The following is an 18631-nucleotide window of genomic DNA, read 5'->3' as shown; positions in this document are numbered from 1 at the left end:
TTGACCAAAACATGTACTGCTGCTCTTTCTATTGCGGGGAACCTTTGCAAAAACGGTTCTTTTAGGTCTTAGGAACAGAACTATTTTTTTTTTTAAACAGGAAACCACCCATGAAGTGTTTACGCTGTTTGCGGAAAGTAATTTCGTCCATTGACACTTTATTTCTTGTGGAACAGACAGACGTTGGGGTGTTTTTCTACCCCTGTTGCTCTTCGAGAGCCTCCAAGACGGCGCTTAAAATGGCCGCCACGGCCTTGGCCCCGGGGTCAGGCAGGGTGAGGCGCTCGCTGGCGATGTAGCTAGCTCGGCCGGCCTTCGCCGTCAGGTCGCGGGTGGATTCGGCACCCGAAGCGGCTCTCTGGACACGGACAGAAGTGGTGGGGTCGCGCGAATGCTAACTAACAAACAAACAGGTCGAGGGGGTTTCGTCGCACTTGCGCGGCAGCTTTTAGCACGGCGATCTCTCCGCCAGGGGGCGTGGCGTTCAGTTTCGTCAGCTCGTCAACGGCGGGATAGAGAGCGTCTAACTGTGGAGAGTTCGGAACGAAAAAATAGTGTCTGATTTGCTGTTTAGAAAAATTGGAAGCGACTCACCATGGTTCTATCGCCCAGATCTGCACCCCCGTATCTGTTGGTTACAAAACAGATCCCGTTTAGAGTCAAAATAAGAGTTGAATAAGCAACGATAAGATTCTCATTGACTGCCAATACAGTGGTACCTCGTGGTACGACATGCTCGTGGTACGACGAAAATTTCGATCATATAATTCGCCCGCGATACGGTCAAAATTTCGAGATGCGACCAAGCCAGGTGGCCATGACATGAGAGGCTGTTTATCACTGTAGCGCACTGTCTTTTTTTGCAGCATCTCTTTCGTGTATAACAATATCTACGAGCGCTGAACGATTTATTCAGACGGGTTTCGACCAGGAAACGCACAACGCACAGAAAGAGGGCTTTCTGGGTAATGAAGTATACTCGTGCAGACAACGTCGATAGCCAATGGCACCCTTTCTCAGAATAAAACTTCATTACCCACAATCAGTACGTGGGTAAGCTCAGCTGTTGCATTTCCTGTTATTATTATCTAATACGAGTATTATATTACTTGTTGTTCGCTGCTCATAAGAACATCGGGCGCACTGGCTCACAACTCCCTCTTTGTAATATCTCTGGTCGCAACTCTCTCATAGGTGCCGTTCAAAGCGGTTGCGACCAGAGATATTACAAAGAGGGAGTTGCGAGCCACTGCCCCTGATGTTCTTATGAGCAGCGGAGCGATCGCTAATATGTACTACAAGACTATTTCTCGTTGGCAAGTGGTCGTAGGTTATCCTATTGTGAGGACATTTGTGTGCATCATTTTCGGAATATTTTGAAGGGAATACGTAGTACAACAACAAACAGCCCATCGATAGCGAACGTGAGGATGGAGGCGTGGCAAACCGCCAACCCGGAAACCGAAGGTAACAAAAGATTACAACAAAATTAGAATTCAGTTTTGTGTAAAGTTACATTAAACGTATGTTTGAGTGTCTGTATATATTAATCCAAGTTAATTTAAATTTGTTTGTTCGGTTACGAGTGCGTTGCCGTGGATGAAGTCCCCCCGAACACCCTGCCTCCGTGTATGCCGCTGTCTCTACCCTCCGTGAAATGCGTCTAATTTTACTTCTATTAAACACATTTTATTACTATTAAACCACGAGTTATGTGTTACTTTGTTTGTAGATGGCGAATTAGAAGAAATAAAACATTTTTTCCAATCCAATATCCTGTTTTTGGTGTTTTTTCAGAGGGTTGGAACGAATTAATTTGTTTTTTAACTCATTTCAATGGGAAACGTTCCCTCGAGTTATGAAAAGCTCGACATACGATCTCAGTCTCGGAACGGATTACGATCGTATGTCGAGGTACCACTGTAGACATGAAATCCATTTTGTCAATGAGACCCACCTTCTCATAGCCTGCATCCCAGCATGCATTGCACCGGCCCAGGCTGCGGGGTGGCTCGGTCCCTCGGTCAGGTGACGGCTTGCCGCCGTGAGGAACAAACTGTACAACTGAGAAGCAAAAGGTCATTGTTTTGGAATGCAAAAAGAAATCAAAATTGGTTCTTTTTGGAGAAGGTGGAATACTGACTGCTCCTGAGGAACCGCCCATCTTCTCCTGCACCAATGTAGCAAGGGTAGACAACAGTTGCCCGGGGCAACCGGGGACCAGGTGACTCTGGAGCCACACCTGAATGGCTGACATGCATGTTTTGATCAATATGTCGCTCTGGTTCTCCGAACTGGAACTTGGAGGTTCACCTTTGGCGGCCTGCGCGTGAGTACTGCCACAGTCGCCATCCCCGGAAGCGCGGTCCAATGCGTTGAGCTCCTCCTTGCAGTCCATCAGCGTGGAACACACCCGCTCCAGAACCTTCCGCATCGCAGGACTGTACGGTCCTAGCGGCAAAAGGGAGTCCAATAGTTTTCCTAAAGTTTCCCCGTGGTTTGTGCGTGACGTCTGGGATGTCAACCTTCGACCGGCGTGCCTTCAGGAACCTTTACGGGCACCGTGGTGGGCTCCGTGATGTAGTTGCGCCCACTAGCATATACGCCGTTGAGGTTGGGCCAGGCGGGGGCGCCGGTCTTGGCATCTGGGGGATCCAAGTAATACAGTACGTGTTGTCGTTCGTGACTGGACAGTTCGCCGAACGGACGTTTCGCCGAAACGGGATTCGCGCGCTCGCCCCGCCCCCGGATCGTGTGTGTACATGTTTTTCAACCTCGGCCCGCGGGCCATATACGGCCCGTTACAGATAACATTCATTTAGGAATAACAAGGGCATCTCCTGCCCCCCGCTGGACACATTTCTAAATACAAGTACGTACTACAATGTGCTGCCATTTTTTAAAATATTTTTTATTTTATCCTTGCGTTTAAAGTAGTAGCCATTTGGACACGCAATGTAATTAATCAAAGCTGGGGATTGATGTCTGACACTGAGAAAAAACAACACTAGAAGACTTATGTGAAATTCTAAGTGCCTTGGACAGACTAGAGGGCTTAGAGAACAATACCTGAAAATGCCATGGAACACACTTTTACTTCTAGTTTACTTTTAAATAATTTCCCATTATTTTAGGGAATATATATTCAAAATGATTTGCTGAGAACCTTAATTCAAATATTAATCTCAACGTATTCTATGCTGGTGTAAATTTTCTGGAATAGGATTTCTGGATTTACAATTTCATTACAGTAGTACTTACTGTTACTACTACTTTATTTTCTCTATTTCTTCTGTCACGTACTGTTCTGAATGATCTCCAAATGGCTACTACTTTAAATGCAAGGATAAAATAAAAAATATAAAAAATTGGCAGCACATTGTAGTACGTATTTGTATTTAGAAATATGTCCAGCGGGGGCAGTACATGCCCTTGTTCTTCCTAAATGAATGTTATCTGTAACGGGCCGTATATGGCCCGCGGGCCGAGGTTGAAAAACATGTACACACACGATCCGGGGGCGGGGCGCGCGCGCGAATCCCGTTTTGGCGAAACGTCCATCGGCGAAACGTCTTTAGGCAAATCGTCCGAGTACCGTTGTTGTTTAATTGCGATTTGGTGAGTTGGAGAGACATTAGACAGAACATTTCGACGTTATTGCTAAAATTCCCATAAAATACGCCTTACCAAAGAGTTGAAGTATATCTGGACTGGCCTTCATCAAGGTCAGCGACATCCCAGCCATCTCTAGTGATGTCATGAAGGACCCGGACATCACCCGGGCCACCAGCATTCCCCGATTTTCTATTGGTAAAAACGGGGGGGATGAGCAATATGGGATGTTTTGTTCATTATTACTGGAACGCGTCAACACCCAGGCAGACGATAGCGGACCGGGTCACCACGGCCATCTCCAGACGTGACAGAGCGCCCAGATTGTTCACGCATACCACCACCACGTCGCCTGTGTCAGAGAGGGCGGCGGTTGACCAATCACGAATGCGAGGAGGTTAAGTAGAGGGTACCGGATTACCTTTGTTCAGGTCTAAGCGAGACTGACTCTCTGAGGTAGTCATGTGATCGATCATGGTTGACACCACCTCATCTGCGGAAGCTACCTAAGTTGTAAACAAAAGAGAATCTACACGAGCCTCAACTTGACGGGAGGGCAATAATTCATGGCTTTGACTCCGCCCATTGGGCGGATTTGACCATACATAGTATTACAGTCGTACCTCTACTTACGAATGCCTCTAGGTACGAAATTTTGTATCCGTTATTTGATTTGAATTCATCATTTGAAGTTGTTTATAGATCTGTGCTTGTGTTCGTGTGCTAATGTTAGCTTCTTCCTTACTGTACTGTACTACTGCAGGAATAGAACACATTTTAACATGCTTGTCATTCATTAATACATTATTTTTTAAATAATTTAGTTTCATTTTGGTCAGTTTTTTTGCAGCTTTCATAGAAAATTGGGACACTGGTCATTTTTAAAGGGATGAGATGCTAGTTTTTTGAGGACCGCGGACCGAATTACGGAATTTACATATAAAGTACTGCTCTACTTACGAAATATTGAAGTTACGAACAAATTAATGGAACCAATTCATTTCGTAAGTAGAGGTACGACTGTATAGCATATTTTCCCCCCTTCGACTGACCTTAGATCTTTTCACCCCAGGTTCTCCATGAATTCCTGCAAGAGGAGTAAATTCTCAATCCGTGAGGTTCACTGTATATTTGTCTTCATGCTCACCCAGGCCAAGTTCCATGTCTCCAGGAGAAAGCTGAAAAGATGGCCGACAGCCAGGAACGCTGCAAGGAGACAGGCTGACACCCAGCGTACCTGGAACACAATTCACGGTTTCCCGATGCCAAACGCGGAGGCACATTTTGGCGAAAAACCCTCACCTATTCCCTGTAAAACGTCCGTCACTCTGTTGACGATCTCCACCAATGGGCAGGCTTGGTCTGCTAAGGCCCCTGCCAACTAAAGGAGGAGTGTCCTTCCATCATGCAATTTTTGGTCACGGTAGACTTTGTCGTTGTTTATCTTTTCCCACCTTGTGGATTAAAACCGTGCCACACAAGCCCCTCCTCCCGGCTTTACTCGGGCAGGTGAAAGCGCAATCGTCAGCCACGACCACCATGTCGACATCCACGCCGCAGTTGCGCGCCTGCTCTGCGGCTAGTCCAAAGTTGAGGCGGTCTCCGGTGTAGTTCTTCACAATAAGGAGGACTCCAGAAGCTCCTGGGTGGGGGGAGGGGCATAGTCATAATTGAGACGTTTTGGTATGAATGTGAAGACAAATGAGAAGCTTACCTGCATTGTGCAGGCAAAGAATGGCAGCTAGGATGCTAGCAGGAGGCGGAGACGCAAAGACGGCCCCAGCCACGGCCGCCGACAGCATCCCGGCGCCGACGTAACCTGCACGCGATGTTTTCAGAAGACGCCGTGCTAGCCTTTTCTCCGCCGTCGATCGTACCTCCGTGTGCGGGTTCGTGACCCGAGCCGCCCCCTGAAACCAGTGCCACTTTGCCTCTCAGTTGGTCCAGGTCTGATCGCAGCACGACCCGGTGACCCTTCAGAAGAGATAGGCGGCCGGAGGCCCTGACCAGGCCGCAAAGAGCCTCGTCAACGCAGTCTTCCACGGAATTGATCAGTTTCTTTTGGGGCTGGACAAAAAAAATGAATCATCATAAAAATTTGAATGTAGTTTGACTTTCGTGATACCGTATTTTCACGACTATACGGCGCATCGTATTTTTAGCCGCAGTGTCAATAACGAGTGCTATTTCTGTATTTTACACACACAAAGGACGCACCGTTTTTATAGACGCAGCCAGGCATGGCAAAACATTCACCAGCTTAAACATACGCGCTACACCCAGACGCTAAAAACACGTTTTAAAAAAGGCAACAGAAGCAAAACTGAGTTTGGTTGTACTTTATTTAGTCATTTTACAATGTACTCACGTCATCATCACCCACAAATCCATCAAAGTCCTCATTTTCTGTGTCCGAATTGAACAATTGTCCAAATGAGTTATCGAAAATGCTGATTTTTTATACGTTCGTCCAGGCGGCCACAATCCATTCGCAAATAGTAGCTAGCTAGTAGCTAGCGTAACTTTTCCAATGGTGCTTTCCATGCTTTGTCAAGCTGTATTGATGTCGATGTATACAGGCCACAATCCATTCACAAATAGTAGCTAGCTGGTAGCTAGCGTAACTTTTCCAATGGTGCTTTCCATGCTTTGTCAAGATGTATTGATGTCGATGTATACAGGCCACAATCCATTCGTAAATAGTAGCTAGCTGGTAGCTAGCTAACTTTTACAACAGTGCTTTCCATGCTTTAACAAACTGTATTGATGTCGATGTATACAGGCCATAGTCCATTGGGTGTATTGACAAAAGAACTACTACATATCCCAGCAGTCACTGCGCAGTACTTTGTCTACGGGAAAATAGTAGAGTCGGTGTACCCTATCAACTGATTCATTTTATTTTATCGTGATAACAATTTTAGTATTGGTCCATATATAAAGCGCACTGGATTATAAGGCGCCCTGTCTATTTTGGAGAAAATTTAAGACTTTTATGTGCGCCTTATAGTCGTGAAAATACGGTAATCGAAAAATCAGGTCACCCCTATTTGCTGAGTCCTAGTAGCAATAGTGGCTTCCACTTACGAGTTTCATTTTCATTTTCACATTTTTATACACTTTTTATACAAAAAAATAATAGCAGAAAAAAATCGTGAAGTAGTGAATGCGCGATAAGTGAATCCACGATAATCGAGGGATTACTGTGGTTACCCGCACGTAAAAATAAATGAAAACAAATCTAATTTACAACATCTGCAGTCTTTTTTTCCGCCTCTAAAGCACCAGCACATTAATACAATTATTATGGAGAGTTTCTGCCCGCAACAAACAATTTCTGTTAGCCATCTTTGCTCCATCAGTCAATATTGCGAAAGGGCACGCTCATGTCTTTCGGACTTTGGTCCAACTCTAACTGGAAAAAAAGTATTTTTGCATGTACTAGTAATCTTAGCAGACAAGCCAAACTACCTGCAAAGGTTGCATTTACAAGTTAAACACTGCTAAACGTTGATCTGCTACTTCACACGGTCCTTACCTCCATGACAAGCTGTCAATTTGGAATGCCTTTTCACCGTGACGTCACACAATACCGGCCGGATGTCCTCCCTTCAAAACAAAAGCACAGTCTCGGCATTGTTTAACTCTAACAAGAAGAAAGGCTTTGTTGTGCCTTTTGTTTGAAACGTACACAAACACAAACATAAACATACTATTTTGTGGGTGTGCTCGATTTATATCACGGTGCACACCGCGTATGGATTTCCGGTATTCCAGTGACGACAAATATGGTTAACTCCGCTCACCCAGGCTGGCCGGAAATTTAGACCGAAGCAACCCCGGCGAGGCGATATGACGCACTGATGTGAGAGGTTTTAGCCCGTCTTCTCAAACCCAGATCGGCTCAATTTATCTCGGACTCGTTCCGGATCAATATGCGCCATGGCGAGTGTGGAGACAGCCGCCGAGCACGAGCGAATTCTCCGCGAAATCGAGAGCACGGACACCAACTGTATAGGGCCGACGCTTCGGTAGGTCGCCCAAAACTTTGAAAGCGCCTGCGTCCATTATCGGACGGTTAGCAAACACGAATTAGCTGATGGAGTTTCTACAAAATTGGGAGCGCTATCGTGATTATTGTGTTCTAAAATATAATTCCAGGCTATTTTAGCCAGATCAGGATTAATTTAGCTAATCCTGATTGCGTGCGGTTTTGACACCGACAGGGATTCGAACCCACAACACCCGGATTGGTACTGATTTGTGCGGTAGGCAAGTGCCATTTCGTCAGATTGGCACAGGCTATTGTGATTGTTTTAGTTACATTGTGCAATCAAAATATAGTCTGTGTTCATGTATCACTGCCATTGACGGCGAAGGATGTCCAATTCGTTTTGATTGGGAGAAGTTGGTCATGATGCCACGCCCCCCAATCAAAACGAATAGGTTAAATTAAATGAGCGTCCAATCAAAAGCGTCACAATGGTTCCTTGATTAATTTATGGTTATAACCAATGTTCCCTCTAAGATGCGCGTTACTCTCGTCTTCTCTGCGCACAGTAAATCATATGGAGCGCACAGTAAATCATATGGAGCGCACAAAATAAAATCCCAATTCATTTTTTTTAAGCTGTGAGGCCGACGTACAAACCACTCAGCCGCCGGGCCGCCCATTCATAGATATTAATCATTACATTTTATTATTATCAAATCATTTATGTGTAGTAGACATACACCTGCTTATGGCAGGTGTGATACTGGTGTGTGCCCATAGCGAGCAATGACGATGTTGCTCACACCGTGTGCTCAGGGAGGTTGTCTTTCTGCCCAGACAAACAAAAAATTAGAGGGAACATTGGTTATAACTGACAAGCATTGCTTTCTTTACGGTGGCCATCTTGGGTAGGTCAATAACTATATCGACATGTTATTTTTCTATGCGGTATCCGTTCCACACCTAGTGGAGGTCTTCGTGCAAGATGAAACAAGCCGCGACATTCCTCTGACGTGTTTGGGAGTCGGCTTTAAGTTTCGAAACAATCGAGGCGGACCCATCTTAATGGCGTCCAGACATCTAAAAAAAGCACTTCATCTCATCAAGTCGGTCACTTCCCGGTCAACAACAGGGTGGGGAATTCACGCCACACGCAGGTGTGGACGGGAAAAAACACAGGAAGAAATGCATCCTTTGTTGCTCAAAATGGGAACACGAGCCCGGGTGTTACTTCCTGTTTCTCCACAACGCGTTCAGGAAATCACGGTAACTTTCCGCCCCGCTCTCGTTTTCCAGGTCGGTGTACGATGGCCAGGAACACGGTCTGTTCATGGCCAAGCTGGACATTCGGATTAGGAACCATGACCGTGAGATCGAGAAGATGTGCAACCACCATTTCCAGGGCTTCGTCGACTCCATCACTGAGCTGTTGAAAGTCCGCGGCGAGGCGCAGAAGCTCAAGGTTAGCGGTTAGCGGGTGGGGACAACCGGGGGGGCACCAAGTGAAACATCTTCCTCACGTTCCTTTCACCATTTTGCAGAGCCAGGTGACGGAAACCAACCGTTCCATCCAGGGCGAAGGCAAAGAGGCAAGTCCCTCCCCCATCACGATCAATGTCCACATCATTCCGCCTCACAACTTGTCCTTCCACAGCTCATGAGCTCCATGGAGGAGCTGAGACAGTGTCGAGTCCAACAGAGGAACATTGCGACCACCATGGACAAACTCACTCACTGCCTTCCAGGTAAAGACCACCTTAACACCGACACCCCAAACCATCGGGTCCTAACACAAACTTTTTTTTTACGTCCCAGTCTTGGAGATGTACAGACGCCTCCAGGAGCAAATGGAAGCCAAAAGGTATGACGACATAGCATCAGATGCAAAGGCTGTCAGTACACATCAGAGCAGCAGGTGGCGCCACACGACCGGAATGAAGCTCATACACACCAAACAATTAGAACATGTTTATATGTACAGTCATACCTCTACTTACGAATGCCTCAAGGTATGAAATTTCCAGGTTACAAATTTTTAATATGCAAATGAGTGACTCCAGATACGAAAAAGATTATTAAATGCATTTCCTTATCCGTTATTTTAATTTGAAAATATTGTTGCGCATGCATTGATTCTCACTTTAGAACATCGCTACCCTCTACTGGGCTTTCACTTCATCTATCACATATCATGACAATAAAAGCATTCAATTCAATTCAATTGGCTATCTCACAACAACCACTATCCATGTTTCAAGATTCTCCCTTACATACCTGTCCACTTCGGCTAAATCCACTTATTAATGATTGCAATTCCCCTTATTAAGCGATTAAAAACCATACAAATGCAACGCGGCACATCTTTTCACACAAACACACACATAGGGCACACGTAAAAGTCTAAAATGTACTACAAAGTGGACAGCTTTCGGCCCTGAGAGAAGGAACTCTTGCTGCCACCTAGCAGACAAACACAGGTATTACATCTCCCAGTATAACTGCCGCAGAGGGAACTATTTCAGCGGCGTAGGGCATATTTCCTATGCTTTATTTATTTTGAGACATTCCTAAATCATGTCCTTTTAATTTTCTCTCATTTTTGTGTTTCTTCATTTTTCATGCAAAATTGGGATACTTTTAAAGGGTTTAGTTTGGTAGTTGTGTAAAAACTGGAACGAATGAGAGAATTTACATAGAAAGTACACTTCTACTTACAAAATTTTCAAGTTACAAAAGTAGTGGTATGACTGTACTATAATGACAATTCGCACTGTGACATCATTGCATTTGTTTATTGAATACGCTTTGGGTCACTGTTGGGAATTTTATGGCGAGGGGATACAACCAATCAGGAAAAGGGAAGATAGGTTAGATAAGGGTGCGACAGGGTAGAGCGAGTACACCAGCAATGTTAGTGATGTGTTAGCAATTCGGAGTCGAAATCCTATTTTAATTAGGTATAGTTGTTTTAACTACATGGCAATTCTTTAAAAAAAAAGTTGTAGTTCAGCAGTCACCCAAGCGGTGGCGCCAAAGCACAGGGAATTGCTTCCAAATGGCCTGGCCCTGACCTGACGAGGAGTCTTCTTGCTCATAAATGAATGCTTTGTTTATGTGCTTTTTTGTCTCATCTGAGAGCACAGAGCAGAGAGAGGTCAGCCAAAATTGACACATGCACAAATTTGTGTGTTTGTTCTGTTATTGCGCTAACAGTCCCCCCCTAATCCCCCATCCGAGAGTAAGTGGAGAAATGCACGTGTGCGTTAGGTACTACCCGGCCCTGCGCACCTCGGAACAGCTGGAGCAGACGTGCCTTCCCAGGGCGGGCCAGTACCGGTTCTGCGCCATCATGGCGGAAAACCTGCCCAAACTGCGAACGCAGATCCGTGACACGGCCATGACCCAGCTTAAGGACTTCCTGGAAAGCATCCGAAAACACTCGGATAAAATCGGAGAGACGGCTATCAGACAGGTATGTGGGGTCCGGGGTCACGGGTGGCGTTTTAAATCTGTAACGATGCGGTCTCCACGCGTATGCCGAAGTTTCGGCACGTCGCTCATTGTTTCGGTTTGGTTTCCGAGGCCAAGGAGGCTCAAAAGTGAGGCCTCTTGTTTATTCCGGGAATGTCGTTCAGTGGAAAGGGCGGGATGAGGGGGGCGGGGCAAGGAACGCTCGCCGACAGACCGATGAGTCTCCAAGCTGGAGAAGGCCAAGTCGTGTCGGAGATCGCTAGTCGTCACGTGTGGACGGCGGAGCGTTTCTGAACATGTCCTGCTGAGTCCAAGTCTTGGTTTCCAACTCTCAAGTCACTTCCATCTCCTCCAATCCGAGGCCTCAATTGGCGCCCCGAGCCAGCGCGTAACCACGACCCAGCGGGATAAGACCGTCTTTGCTATCGAAATACGCCATCCACATGTTAGCACTCGGAAATCCAACCTTTCCGGTGTCGAGTGTGAAAATAAATGCGACACCTTCGATTACGCCGCTGCCGCCGGCTGGACTCTCAAAACGTACGCGCGTTTTGTTCAGTCTGGTCCGACTCTGAACGTCTTCATCTCAGTCTTTTCCATGTCCTCATCTTTCCACGTCTTGACATATTTACTTGGAGACGGGAGCAGCTCCGACTTGAGTGTTCGGTAGTCCGAAACGCGTGCACGCGCTCGCGGACGCTAATGGGAAACAGATTGTTGGGTCTGTGAAGTGGAAGAAGATTGATTACCTGTATTTAGTTACTGAACACACAGATGCGAGGGCGCGTGGCAGCGGGTACCCGCTGGGTCGGCGCGGAGCGCCATCAGAGAGAAAATATAGCGGCAACCCCCGAGTTTTCCCGTTTCCGACCGACTCGATCGGTTCCATTGCGAACCGTCGCCTGGGACAGCGGAAATGAGGCCGGTCAGCTGACGTTGGCGACGGTTGGTTTGTGGCTTTCAGGCGCAGCTGCGGCGCTCCCTGGACATCTCCGTGTCCTCGGGGGTCCCCGGGGCGCCGGCCCACGGCGGGGTCGCACGGAGCAACGGCGAGCTGGAACTGAACCCCGGCGTTCTGGACATGGGGGACGAAGAAGAGCCTGAACAAGTAAGAATTGCAACACACACAAACGGAGCAGGTTGTTTACATTTGAAAACGTGTGTTGAAGTGAAAAGCAGAAACAAATAGTGCAGCATTTAATGGGAATGTGGGAATTAACGAGGATGTTTACTCCCAACTTGTGCCACTATTGCCAAAGCGGCAGGACAATGAACTCCTCAAGTCGCTCCTGGCGGGACCCGAACCCTTTTATGCCGCCGACGTGTTCGCGTTTAAGGAAGGCCGAGCACAATGCGGCTGAACTTGTCACCCGGGTGCTGCCATTCTCTTCGCAGGTCCCTGTTGTCCCTTTTGCCTTATTTACGTCCTGTAAAACTTGCTCGAAGCCCCGGCTCCCACAAAGACTTGACCCCGCGGTCGCCGGGGTTACAGCCGCGTCGGCACCGATGCCAACCTTACGCCGCCGTCTCTGCCCCTGGCACGTCTTCCCCTTCCCGTCATTCACGGCTGTCCCCTCGAGTCTCTTCTTCCTATGTTCCTCGGCTCTCTTTGTACCCCTCCTTTCCTCTGCAGGGCTTGTTTTGTTTTGTTTCTTGACCGGTTCTTCCCCCCTTTTTTTTGCCGGCCTACCGCAATTACCGTCAACCGACACCCGGCTCGTCCCGAAAACCTGCTTTTGTTTCCGTGCAGGTGAGCGGCGCCCAGGACTTGGTGGACTTCTCGCCGGTGTACCGCTGCCTGCACATCTACGCCGTGCTGGTGAGCTCATCGTTCTTCCCCCGTTTGCGTATCAGATGCAGACCAACTGGATCGAAACCACTTGGCAGCAGAAGAGAGGCAAAAGGATTGCGCGCCACGTGCCGACATTTCGCTAGCGCCACCCAACCGCTTCTTTAGAATTCAAGACGAGTCTGGCCGAGCTCCAACCAGGTGGCCGCGACCGGGTTAGCTCGCGATATTGAGCCTACGCCTAGAGGCTGTTTTAGGGGTTGTGGCCGGGCCAGCGCATCCACCGCGGGGACTGTTTCTGCTCACCGTATGTGTGTGCGAGCCTGTGTGCGTCTTGTGTATGTGTGTGCTCGTGCTCTCTGGCAGGGGGACAGGAAGTGCATGAACTTTGACAGGAAGGAGAAAGTGAGCGATGGCGGGAGGGAGCCGAGGGAAGAACGGGGTTAGCGGGAGGTTAACTGGGTGACACAACGGCGAGGATCGGGGTCGACCAAAGTTTAGCCGGAGCGAGTTAGCGCCGCGCTAGTAGCTGACGGTAGCCTGACAGCACTTAGGGATAATAATGCCTTGTTGTTTTTCTCTCCCCCCCGTTCAGACCCCCGAGGTGAAGAAGGTTAAATCTTTCAGCACCTTCTCCTGACGGGGCACACTACTTTCCCTCATCCCCCGCCACTTGACCTTTTTATCTGCTCGCTCGTAATATCCGCGTGGCCCCTCCCAAGAAATAGGGCTCCCGTTCGGGGGGCCGCGATAAGGCGCCGCGTCGTGGACGGAAGAGATACTAGCGTGGCTTTGGCGGTTGCCTGCTTTTAGTTTGATGTCGGACGGCAGGTTTTTGTCACTTGCGCTATCTCAACCGCAGGCGCACTTTATCTCAACTTTCCCAGAGACGCGTTGTCCGCGGGATCTTCAGTGTTTTAACTAATGAACCAGGTCTCACCAGACACCCCCCCCCAACACAGACACGTGTACCTGTAATGTGTGTTGCAGGGTTTGCGCGATGTGTTTGAGAACTACTACCGAAAGCAACGGAGGAAACAGGCCCGACTTGTACTGCAGCCCCACGCTAACATGGTACAGACTCACTGGTTTTTTAATCCACGCACCGCTAACTGCACCCTCACACCCCTTCACGTGGATCCAAAGACTAAACTAAAACCGAACCGTGGTCGGATCGGTGGCTTGATCGATTCTTTTGCCGTTGCAGCACGAAACACTCGAAGGCTACAGACGATACTTCAACCAGATCGTCGGGTAAGCCGGCCTCGTAAGTTTCGACCTCGGGGGCAAATTTCCAGAGAACTGACCTACGCCGCGTGACGGTCACTTCAGGTTTTTCGTGGTGGAGGACCACGTACTTCACACCACGCAGGGTTTGGTCAACAGAGCCTACGTGGAGGAGCTTTGGGACCTGGCGCTGTCCAAAATCGTGGCGGCTTTGCGGACGCACTCTGTAGGGCCTCTCGAAAAACATGGCGAGGAACTTCCCCACGCTAATTGTCCCTCTGTGTTTTCAGTCCTACTGCGACGACCCGGACCTCGTGCTGGATCTCAAGAACCTCATTGTCCTCTTTGCGGACACACTCCAGGTACGGTTCGTTGTTTTTAGGAGTCAAACTCGAATCCCGTGCGACCGGTTCAAGGCTTCACTCTGTACGCGGGGTTCCTCACCCTCAGGGGTACGGCTTCCCGGTATCGCAGCTGTTCGACATGCTCCTGGAGATGAGGGAGCAGTACGGGGAGATCCTCCTCAAGAAATGGAACCTCACGTTCAGGTCTGTAGAGCTGACCGTGTTCCTGACCTCCGCCGTTCCTGACCTTCAACCCCCCCCCCCCATTGGTCAAAAGGGCACACGCTCACACGGCAGTTTGTGGGAAATGCCTCCGTTTCTGTTTTTTTTTTGAAGTTTAATGACCATCCAGAGGCAGGAAGTGTTTTAAAGCGACATCCGGGACATTCTCTACTGTTCAGGATGGGTAGTGCCCCTCGCAAGATATGCGTGAGGGCACCGCACGCCATTGTTCCTCCGTCTGTGCAGTAACACCAGTGGGACTTTTAAGAGGCAGCGCACAAACAAACATGCTGAAATGCCTCACGTACCCCCCCACCACCACATGCGCACACACACATACACACACATACACGGGAAAGCCACAGGAATGTGTTGCATTGTTGGAGAGGGAGCACTCTCCGGTTCATGGCCTCTCCATGGAACGTTGGAACGTCCGAAGTCTCGAGAGCCAAACAAGAAAGGGGGTGATGAAAGAGGGAGGTCCGGGGGGAGGAAAACCTCAGGCATTAGAGCGAACCCCCCCCCTCTTTGTGGGATGATTGTCGCCGACTTCTCCCGTCCTCAGCAAAAAAAAACACCGTATTGCTAACTTCCCTCGCTATCCTCCGCAGGCAGGTGTTGGACCAGGACAACTTCAGTCCCATCCCGGTGTCCGACGAGCACGAGTACAGACACTACACGTCCCAGTTTCCCCTGCAAGACCCCGAGCTGGAGAAGGTAGAGGGCGCTGGAGGCGCTTGAAAGTTGAATCCAAGGTTCCAATTGACATGAAAATGCGCTGTTTTGTGCAGCTTCCCTTCCCCAAGAAGCTTCCCTTCTCTGAGTTTGTGCCAAAAGTCTACTGCCAGCTCAAAGAGTTCATCTACGCTTGTCTCAAGTACTCTGAAGACCTGCATCTCAGGTACACGTTGCTCCCTTTCTCCCTTTTCTCGCCTTCATCAAAATTCTCCCTGCACCGTGGAGACTCCCAGGGCTGCTCTTTATAAAAAAAAAAAAACGCTCTCCCGATCAAACAATGCGAGAGACAATGTCACTCTTTTCAAAAAGTCTTGAAATGGTGGCCTTGTCAAAACAGAAACAGCTGCTGGCTCTAGAGGTGATTGTAGTTCTCGTCAAAAATAGGGCATCATTCAGCCAAATACCCGCACATACCTGGAACTCAATGGCAAATAACATACGTGAACCTCTTGGCCAATCATCTTAAAGCATTGGAAGAACAAAATTGCGATCACAACGCTGTCTAAATCTGTGCTACTTGTGTATATGTGCGTCTAGTATGTGTCATCGTTTATCTTCAACCTACACACGGGACTAAAGATGGAAATTAGCCTCAGCTACAATCTTACATACCATACTTACTCGCATATAAGCCGCCTCCGCATATAAGCCATACCCTTAAAATTGCCTTAAAATGGTCAAATTTGACCATTTCTCTCCCGATTCACAATTTTCACCTCCAAGTTTGGTGCATTTCAACTCTAATTTGTGCGGTACTCGGACGTTTCGTCGAAACACGTTTGGTCGACCGGACGTTTGGTCGACCAGACGTTTGGTCGACCGGACGTTTGGTCGACCGGACGTTTGGTCGACCGGACGTTTGGTCGCCGGGTTGTTACTGTTGAAACCAGCTCTCAAAATTATAATCAATAGTGAGTTTAATATCTAAATATCTAATATCTAAATATCAACAGTAAACTCTGTCATAATCTGACAGCGAGCGAACCTGGCGACCAAACGACCGGTCGACCAAACGTCCGGTCGACCAAACGTCCGGTCGACCAAACGTCCGGCCGACCAAATGTCCGGTCGACCAAACGTCCGGCCGACCAAACGTCCGGTCGACCAAACGTCCGGGGACCAAACGTCTTTCGACGAAACGTCCAGCCACAAATTTCTGCGCATATAAGCCGTACCCTTGATGCAGTCATGATTTTTTTAAAGCGACAAATAAGGCTTATATGCGAGAAAATACCGTATTTACATATTTATCTTCATGAAGATAAAAATGTCAATTAATATGTGCTGTCCCTAATGAAATCAATCAAAACCATCCCATCGTTATTGCATTTAAAACAAGGCCTACCTTTTGTCAGCAATTCTGGTTGTGATGTCACAACCAGAATGGCTGCATCACCGCAGAAAGTAAACAAAGGACCTCACAAGCGTGTACGAGTCCATTTTTGGCTCGTTGGGATGCGGCTACCGTTGTGTTGTCAACATTGGCTCGCCCACCCTGCCCCGTAATCCACTCCAGACCGGCCCTGGCATTTAGGAAGGCACACCAAGCGTTTAAGTAGCTGCTTACGTGCCCTCTGGCCTCTGGATGCCGTGGTGCTTGCCCCCCCCACACACACCCCCGCCTGACAGCAACAAGCTCCCACCCCACGTTCCCCTCGCACATCTGTTGCGGCCGACGGCAGCGCAAAAAAGGCAATGAAATCCGATCAAAATTCTGCGGTGCGTCTATATTTACGCGCTGGCGGAGTTCACTCGCGGACGTTGACTTTTTGACACTCTCGCCACACACACACCAAATTCGCAGCGTTTCCAAAAGAATCCTTAAATACATTCCAACAATTCAAAGCGAGGGGGGGGGGTGATAAAAAATTCCTGCAAAAGTGCAGAGCGAGCAGAAGTTTTTCAGTTCCAGGCAAAGACAATCGAACGAATTAGTCGGAATGCTTCTATTCGCCGCAGGCCTCTGGAATTGAACTGGCAGAACAAAACGCCTCTGTTGTCCGCGTGGTTCTTCTTCTCCCCGTGCCTAATAAGTCTCGCTTTGATTGGGATCCGACGCGAGTTTTGGCCCAGACAGCCGCTCGGCTCAGACTTCCAAAAGCTGTTTTTCTTCAGCCGGACATTCAAAGCAAATAAACCCAAGAGCGTGTCAGAGAAGTGGCCTCAGAGCTCAGGAACAGGAAACGTGAGACCCCTGGTGCACCTACACGTGCTGGCTGGTTTTTCGATCTGGGGCAAAATTGGAAAGCCTTTCCCAGAATCATCAATTCTTTGGGATGCTGAACACGGCCAAAAACCGTCAAATGATTTTGCTTTCTTAGCTCCACGGAGGTTGACGACATGATCCGCAAATCCACCAATCTGCTTCTGACCCGAACACTCAGCCACTGCTTGCACTATGCTATTAAGAAGAAGAATGTCGGGCTGGCTGAGGTACTGCGTGTAATTATTTGAACTTTTCAATCCTTGAGTACTTCAAGGTCTGGTAAAAAAAAAAAATCCTCTGCCCAGTTGGTTCAAGTGATCATCAACACTACTCACTTGGAGCAAAGCTGCCATTTTCTGGAAGAGTTTATCTCCAACATCACTAACGTCCCACCGGATACGGCCAACGCCACCAAGCTGTACGGGACCTCCACGTTTAAGGTGAGCGCCCTCGCCAAACTCGGGACGGAGGTTTCCGTAAAAAACCTGCCGTCTTCTCTCGCCAGGACGCCCGCCACGCGGCCGAGGCGGAGATCTACACGGGGCTCAACGCCAAAATCGATCAGTTCCTGCAACTGGCGGATTACGATTGGATGGCGAGCCTGACCGGCGGAACGGCGCCGACGCCTAGCGATTATCTGCTGGATCTGATGGCCTTCCTAAAAAGCACCTTCAGTGTCTTCACCAATTTGCCTGTGAGTACAACGCAAGTTGGCAAATATCGACTCTAGGTCTAAATTGCGTGTCAAAGTGGCGGCCCGGGGGCTAAATCTGGCCCGCCGCATCGTTTTGTGTGGCCCGGGAAAGTAAATCATGAGTGCCGACTTTCTGTTTTAGGATCAAATTAAAATGAAGAGTAGAGATGTATATTAAATTTCCTGATTTTTTCCCCCTTTTAAATCAATAATTGTAATTTTTTAATCCATTTTTTTCTGTGTTTTTAGTTCAAAAATCATTTTGTAAAATCTAAAAATATATAAAAAGCTAAAATAAACATTGTTTTAGATCTATAAAAAACGGAATATTCAG

The 18631-nt window shown here is 48.2% G+C and overlaps 2 protein-coding genes and 1 long non-coding RNA gene across 6 annotated transcripts in view; 1 reads left to right on the top strand and 2 right to left on the bottom strand.

Annotated features, from left to right (window-relative positions):
• Positions 1 to 127: 127 nt before the first annotated feature.
• tkfc (triokinase/FMN cyclase) lies at positions 128 to 9555 on the bottom strand. Of its 3 annotated transcripts, XM_077588038.1 has the most exons (18): positions 9415 to 9555; positions 7151 to 7217; positions 5490 to 5679; positions 5327 to 5431; positions 5067 to 5254; positions 4915 to 4993; positions 4760 to 4849; positions 4665 to 4699; positions 4034 to 4118; positions 3875 to 3964; positions 3688 to 3804; positions 2526 to 2645; positions 2314 to 2451; positions 2144 to 2250; positions 1958 to 2064; positions 595 to 628; positions 435 to 527; positions 128 to 358 (listed from the first exon to the last, which is right to left on the bottom strand). In XM_077588038.1, exons 2-18 carry the CDS (start codon positions 7154 to 7156, stop codon positions 197 to 199), a joined length of 1746 nt encoding a protein of 581 aa, XP_077444164.1. In that variant the 5' UTR covers positions 7157 to 7217; positions 9415 to 9555; the 3' UTR covers positions 128 to 196. The 3 variants fall into 3 exon arrangements, with proteins under 3 accessions (XP_077444164.1, XP_077444163.1, XP_077444162.1); XM_077588037.1 differs by lacking the exon at positions 9415 to 9555 and having other exon boundaries at positions 7151 to 7312; XM_077588036.1 differs by lacking the exons at positions 7151 to 7217; positions 9415 to 9555 and adding an exon at positions 7084 to 7150.
• exoc6b (exocyst complex component 6B) overlaps positions 7429 to 18631 on the top strand; it is a 26616-nt gene continuing 15413 nt past the window's right edge. Inside the window, exons 1-18 of the mRNA XM_077588033.1 lie at positions 7429 to 7643; positions 8903 to 9068; positions 9148 to 9195; positions 9261 to 9351; positions 9422 to 9467; positions 10874 to 11078; positions 12042 to 12185; positions 12828 to 12896; positions 13857 to 13940; positions 14074 to 14120; positions 14199 to 14319; positions 14384 to 14455; positions 14544 to 14641; positions 15271 to 15376; positions 15451 to 15560; positions 17719 to 17830; positions 17909 to 18043; positions 18109 to 18297. Coding sequence (XP_077444159.1) covers positions 7555 to 7643; positions 8903 to 9068; positions 9148 to 9195; positions 9261 to 9351; positions 9422 to 9467; positions 10874 to 11078; positions 12042 to 12185; positions 12828 to 12896; positions 13857 to 13940; positions 14074 to 14120; positions 14199 to 14319; positions 14384 to 14455; positions 14544 to 14641; positions 15271 to 15376; positions 15451 to 15560; positions 17719 to 17830; positions 17909 to 18043; positions 18109 to 18297 — 1932 coding nt within the window. The 5' untranslated portion in view covers positions 7429 to 7554. The remainder of the gene's footprint in view (positions 7644 to 8902; positions 9069 to 9147; positions 9196 to 9260; positions 9352 to 9421; positions 9468 to 10873; positions 11079 to 12041; positions 12186 to 12827; positions 12897 to 13856; positions 13941 to 14073; positions 14121 to 14198; positions 14320 to 14383; positions 14456 to 14543; positions 14642 to 15270; positions 15377 to 15450; positions 15561 to 17718; positions 17831 to 17908; positions 18044 to 18108; positions 18298 to 18631) is intronic.
• The window catches only part of LOC144065312 (uncharacterized), an 80381-nt gene continuing 72211 nt past the window's right edge, over positions 10462 to 18631 (bottom strand). For both annotated transcript variants that reach the window (XR_013297131.1, XR_013297130.1), the window contains exon 4: positions 10462 to 12177. This is a non-coding gene — a long non-coding RNA (uncharacterized LOC144065312). The remainder of the gene's footprint in view (positions 12178 to 18631) is intronic.

Source organism: Stigmatopora argus, chromosome 20 (genome assembly GCF_051989625.1).
Source record: "Stigmatopora argus isolate UIUO_Sarg chromosome 20, RoL_Sarg_1.0, whole genome shotgun sequence".
Classification (NCBI taxonomy): domain Eukaryota; kingdom Metazoa; phylum Chordata; class Actinopteri; order Syngnathiformes; family Syngnathidae; genus Stigmatopora; species Stigmatopora argus.
Note: the sequence above shows the minus strand (reverse complement) of the source record. Positions and strands in the feature narration are given on the sequence as shown.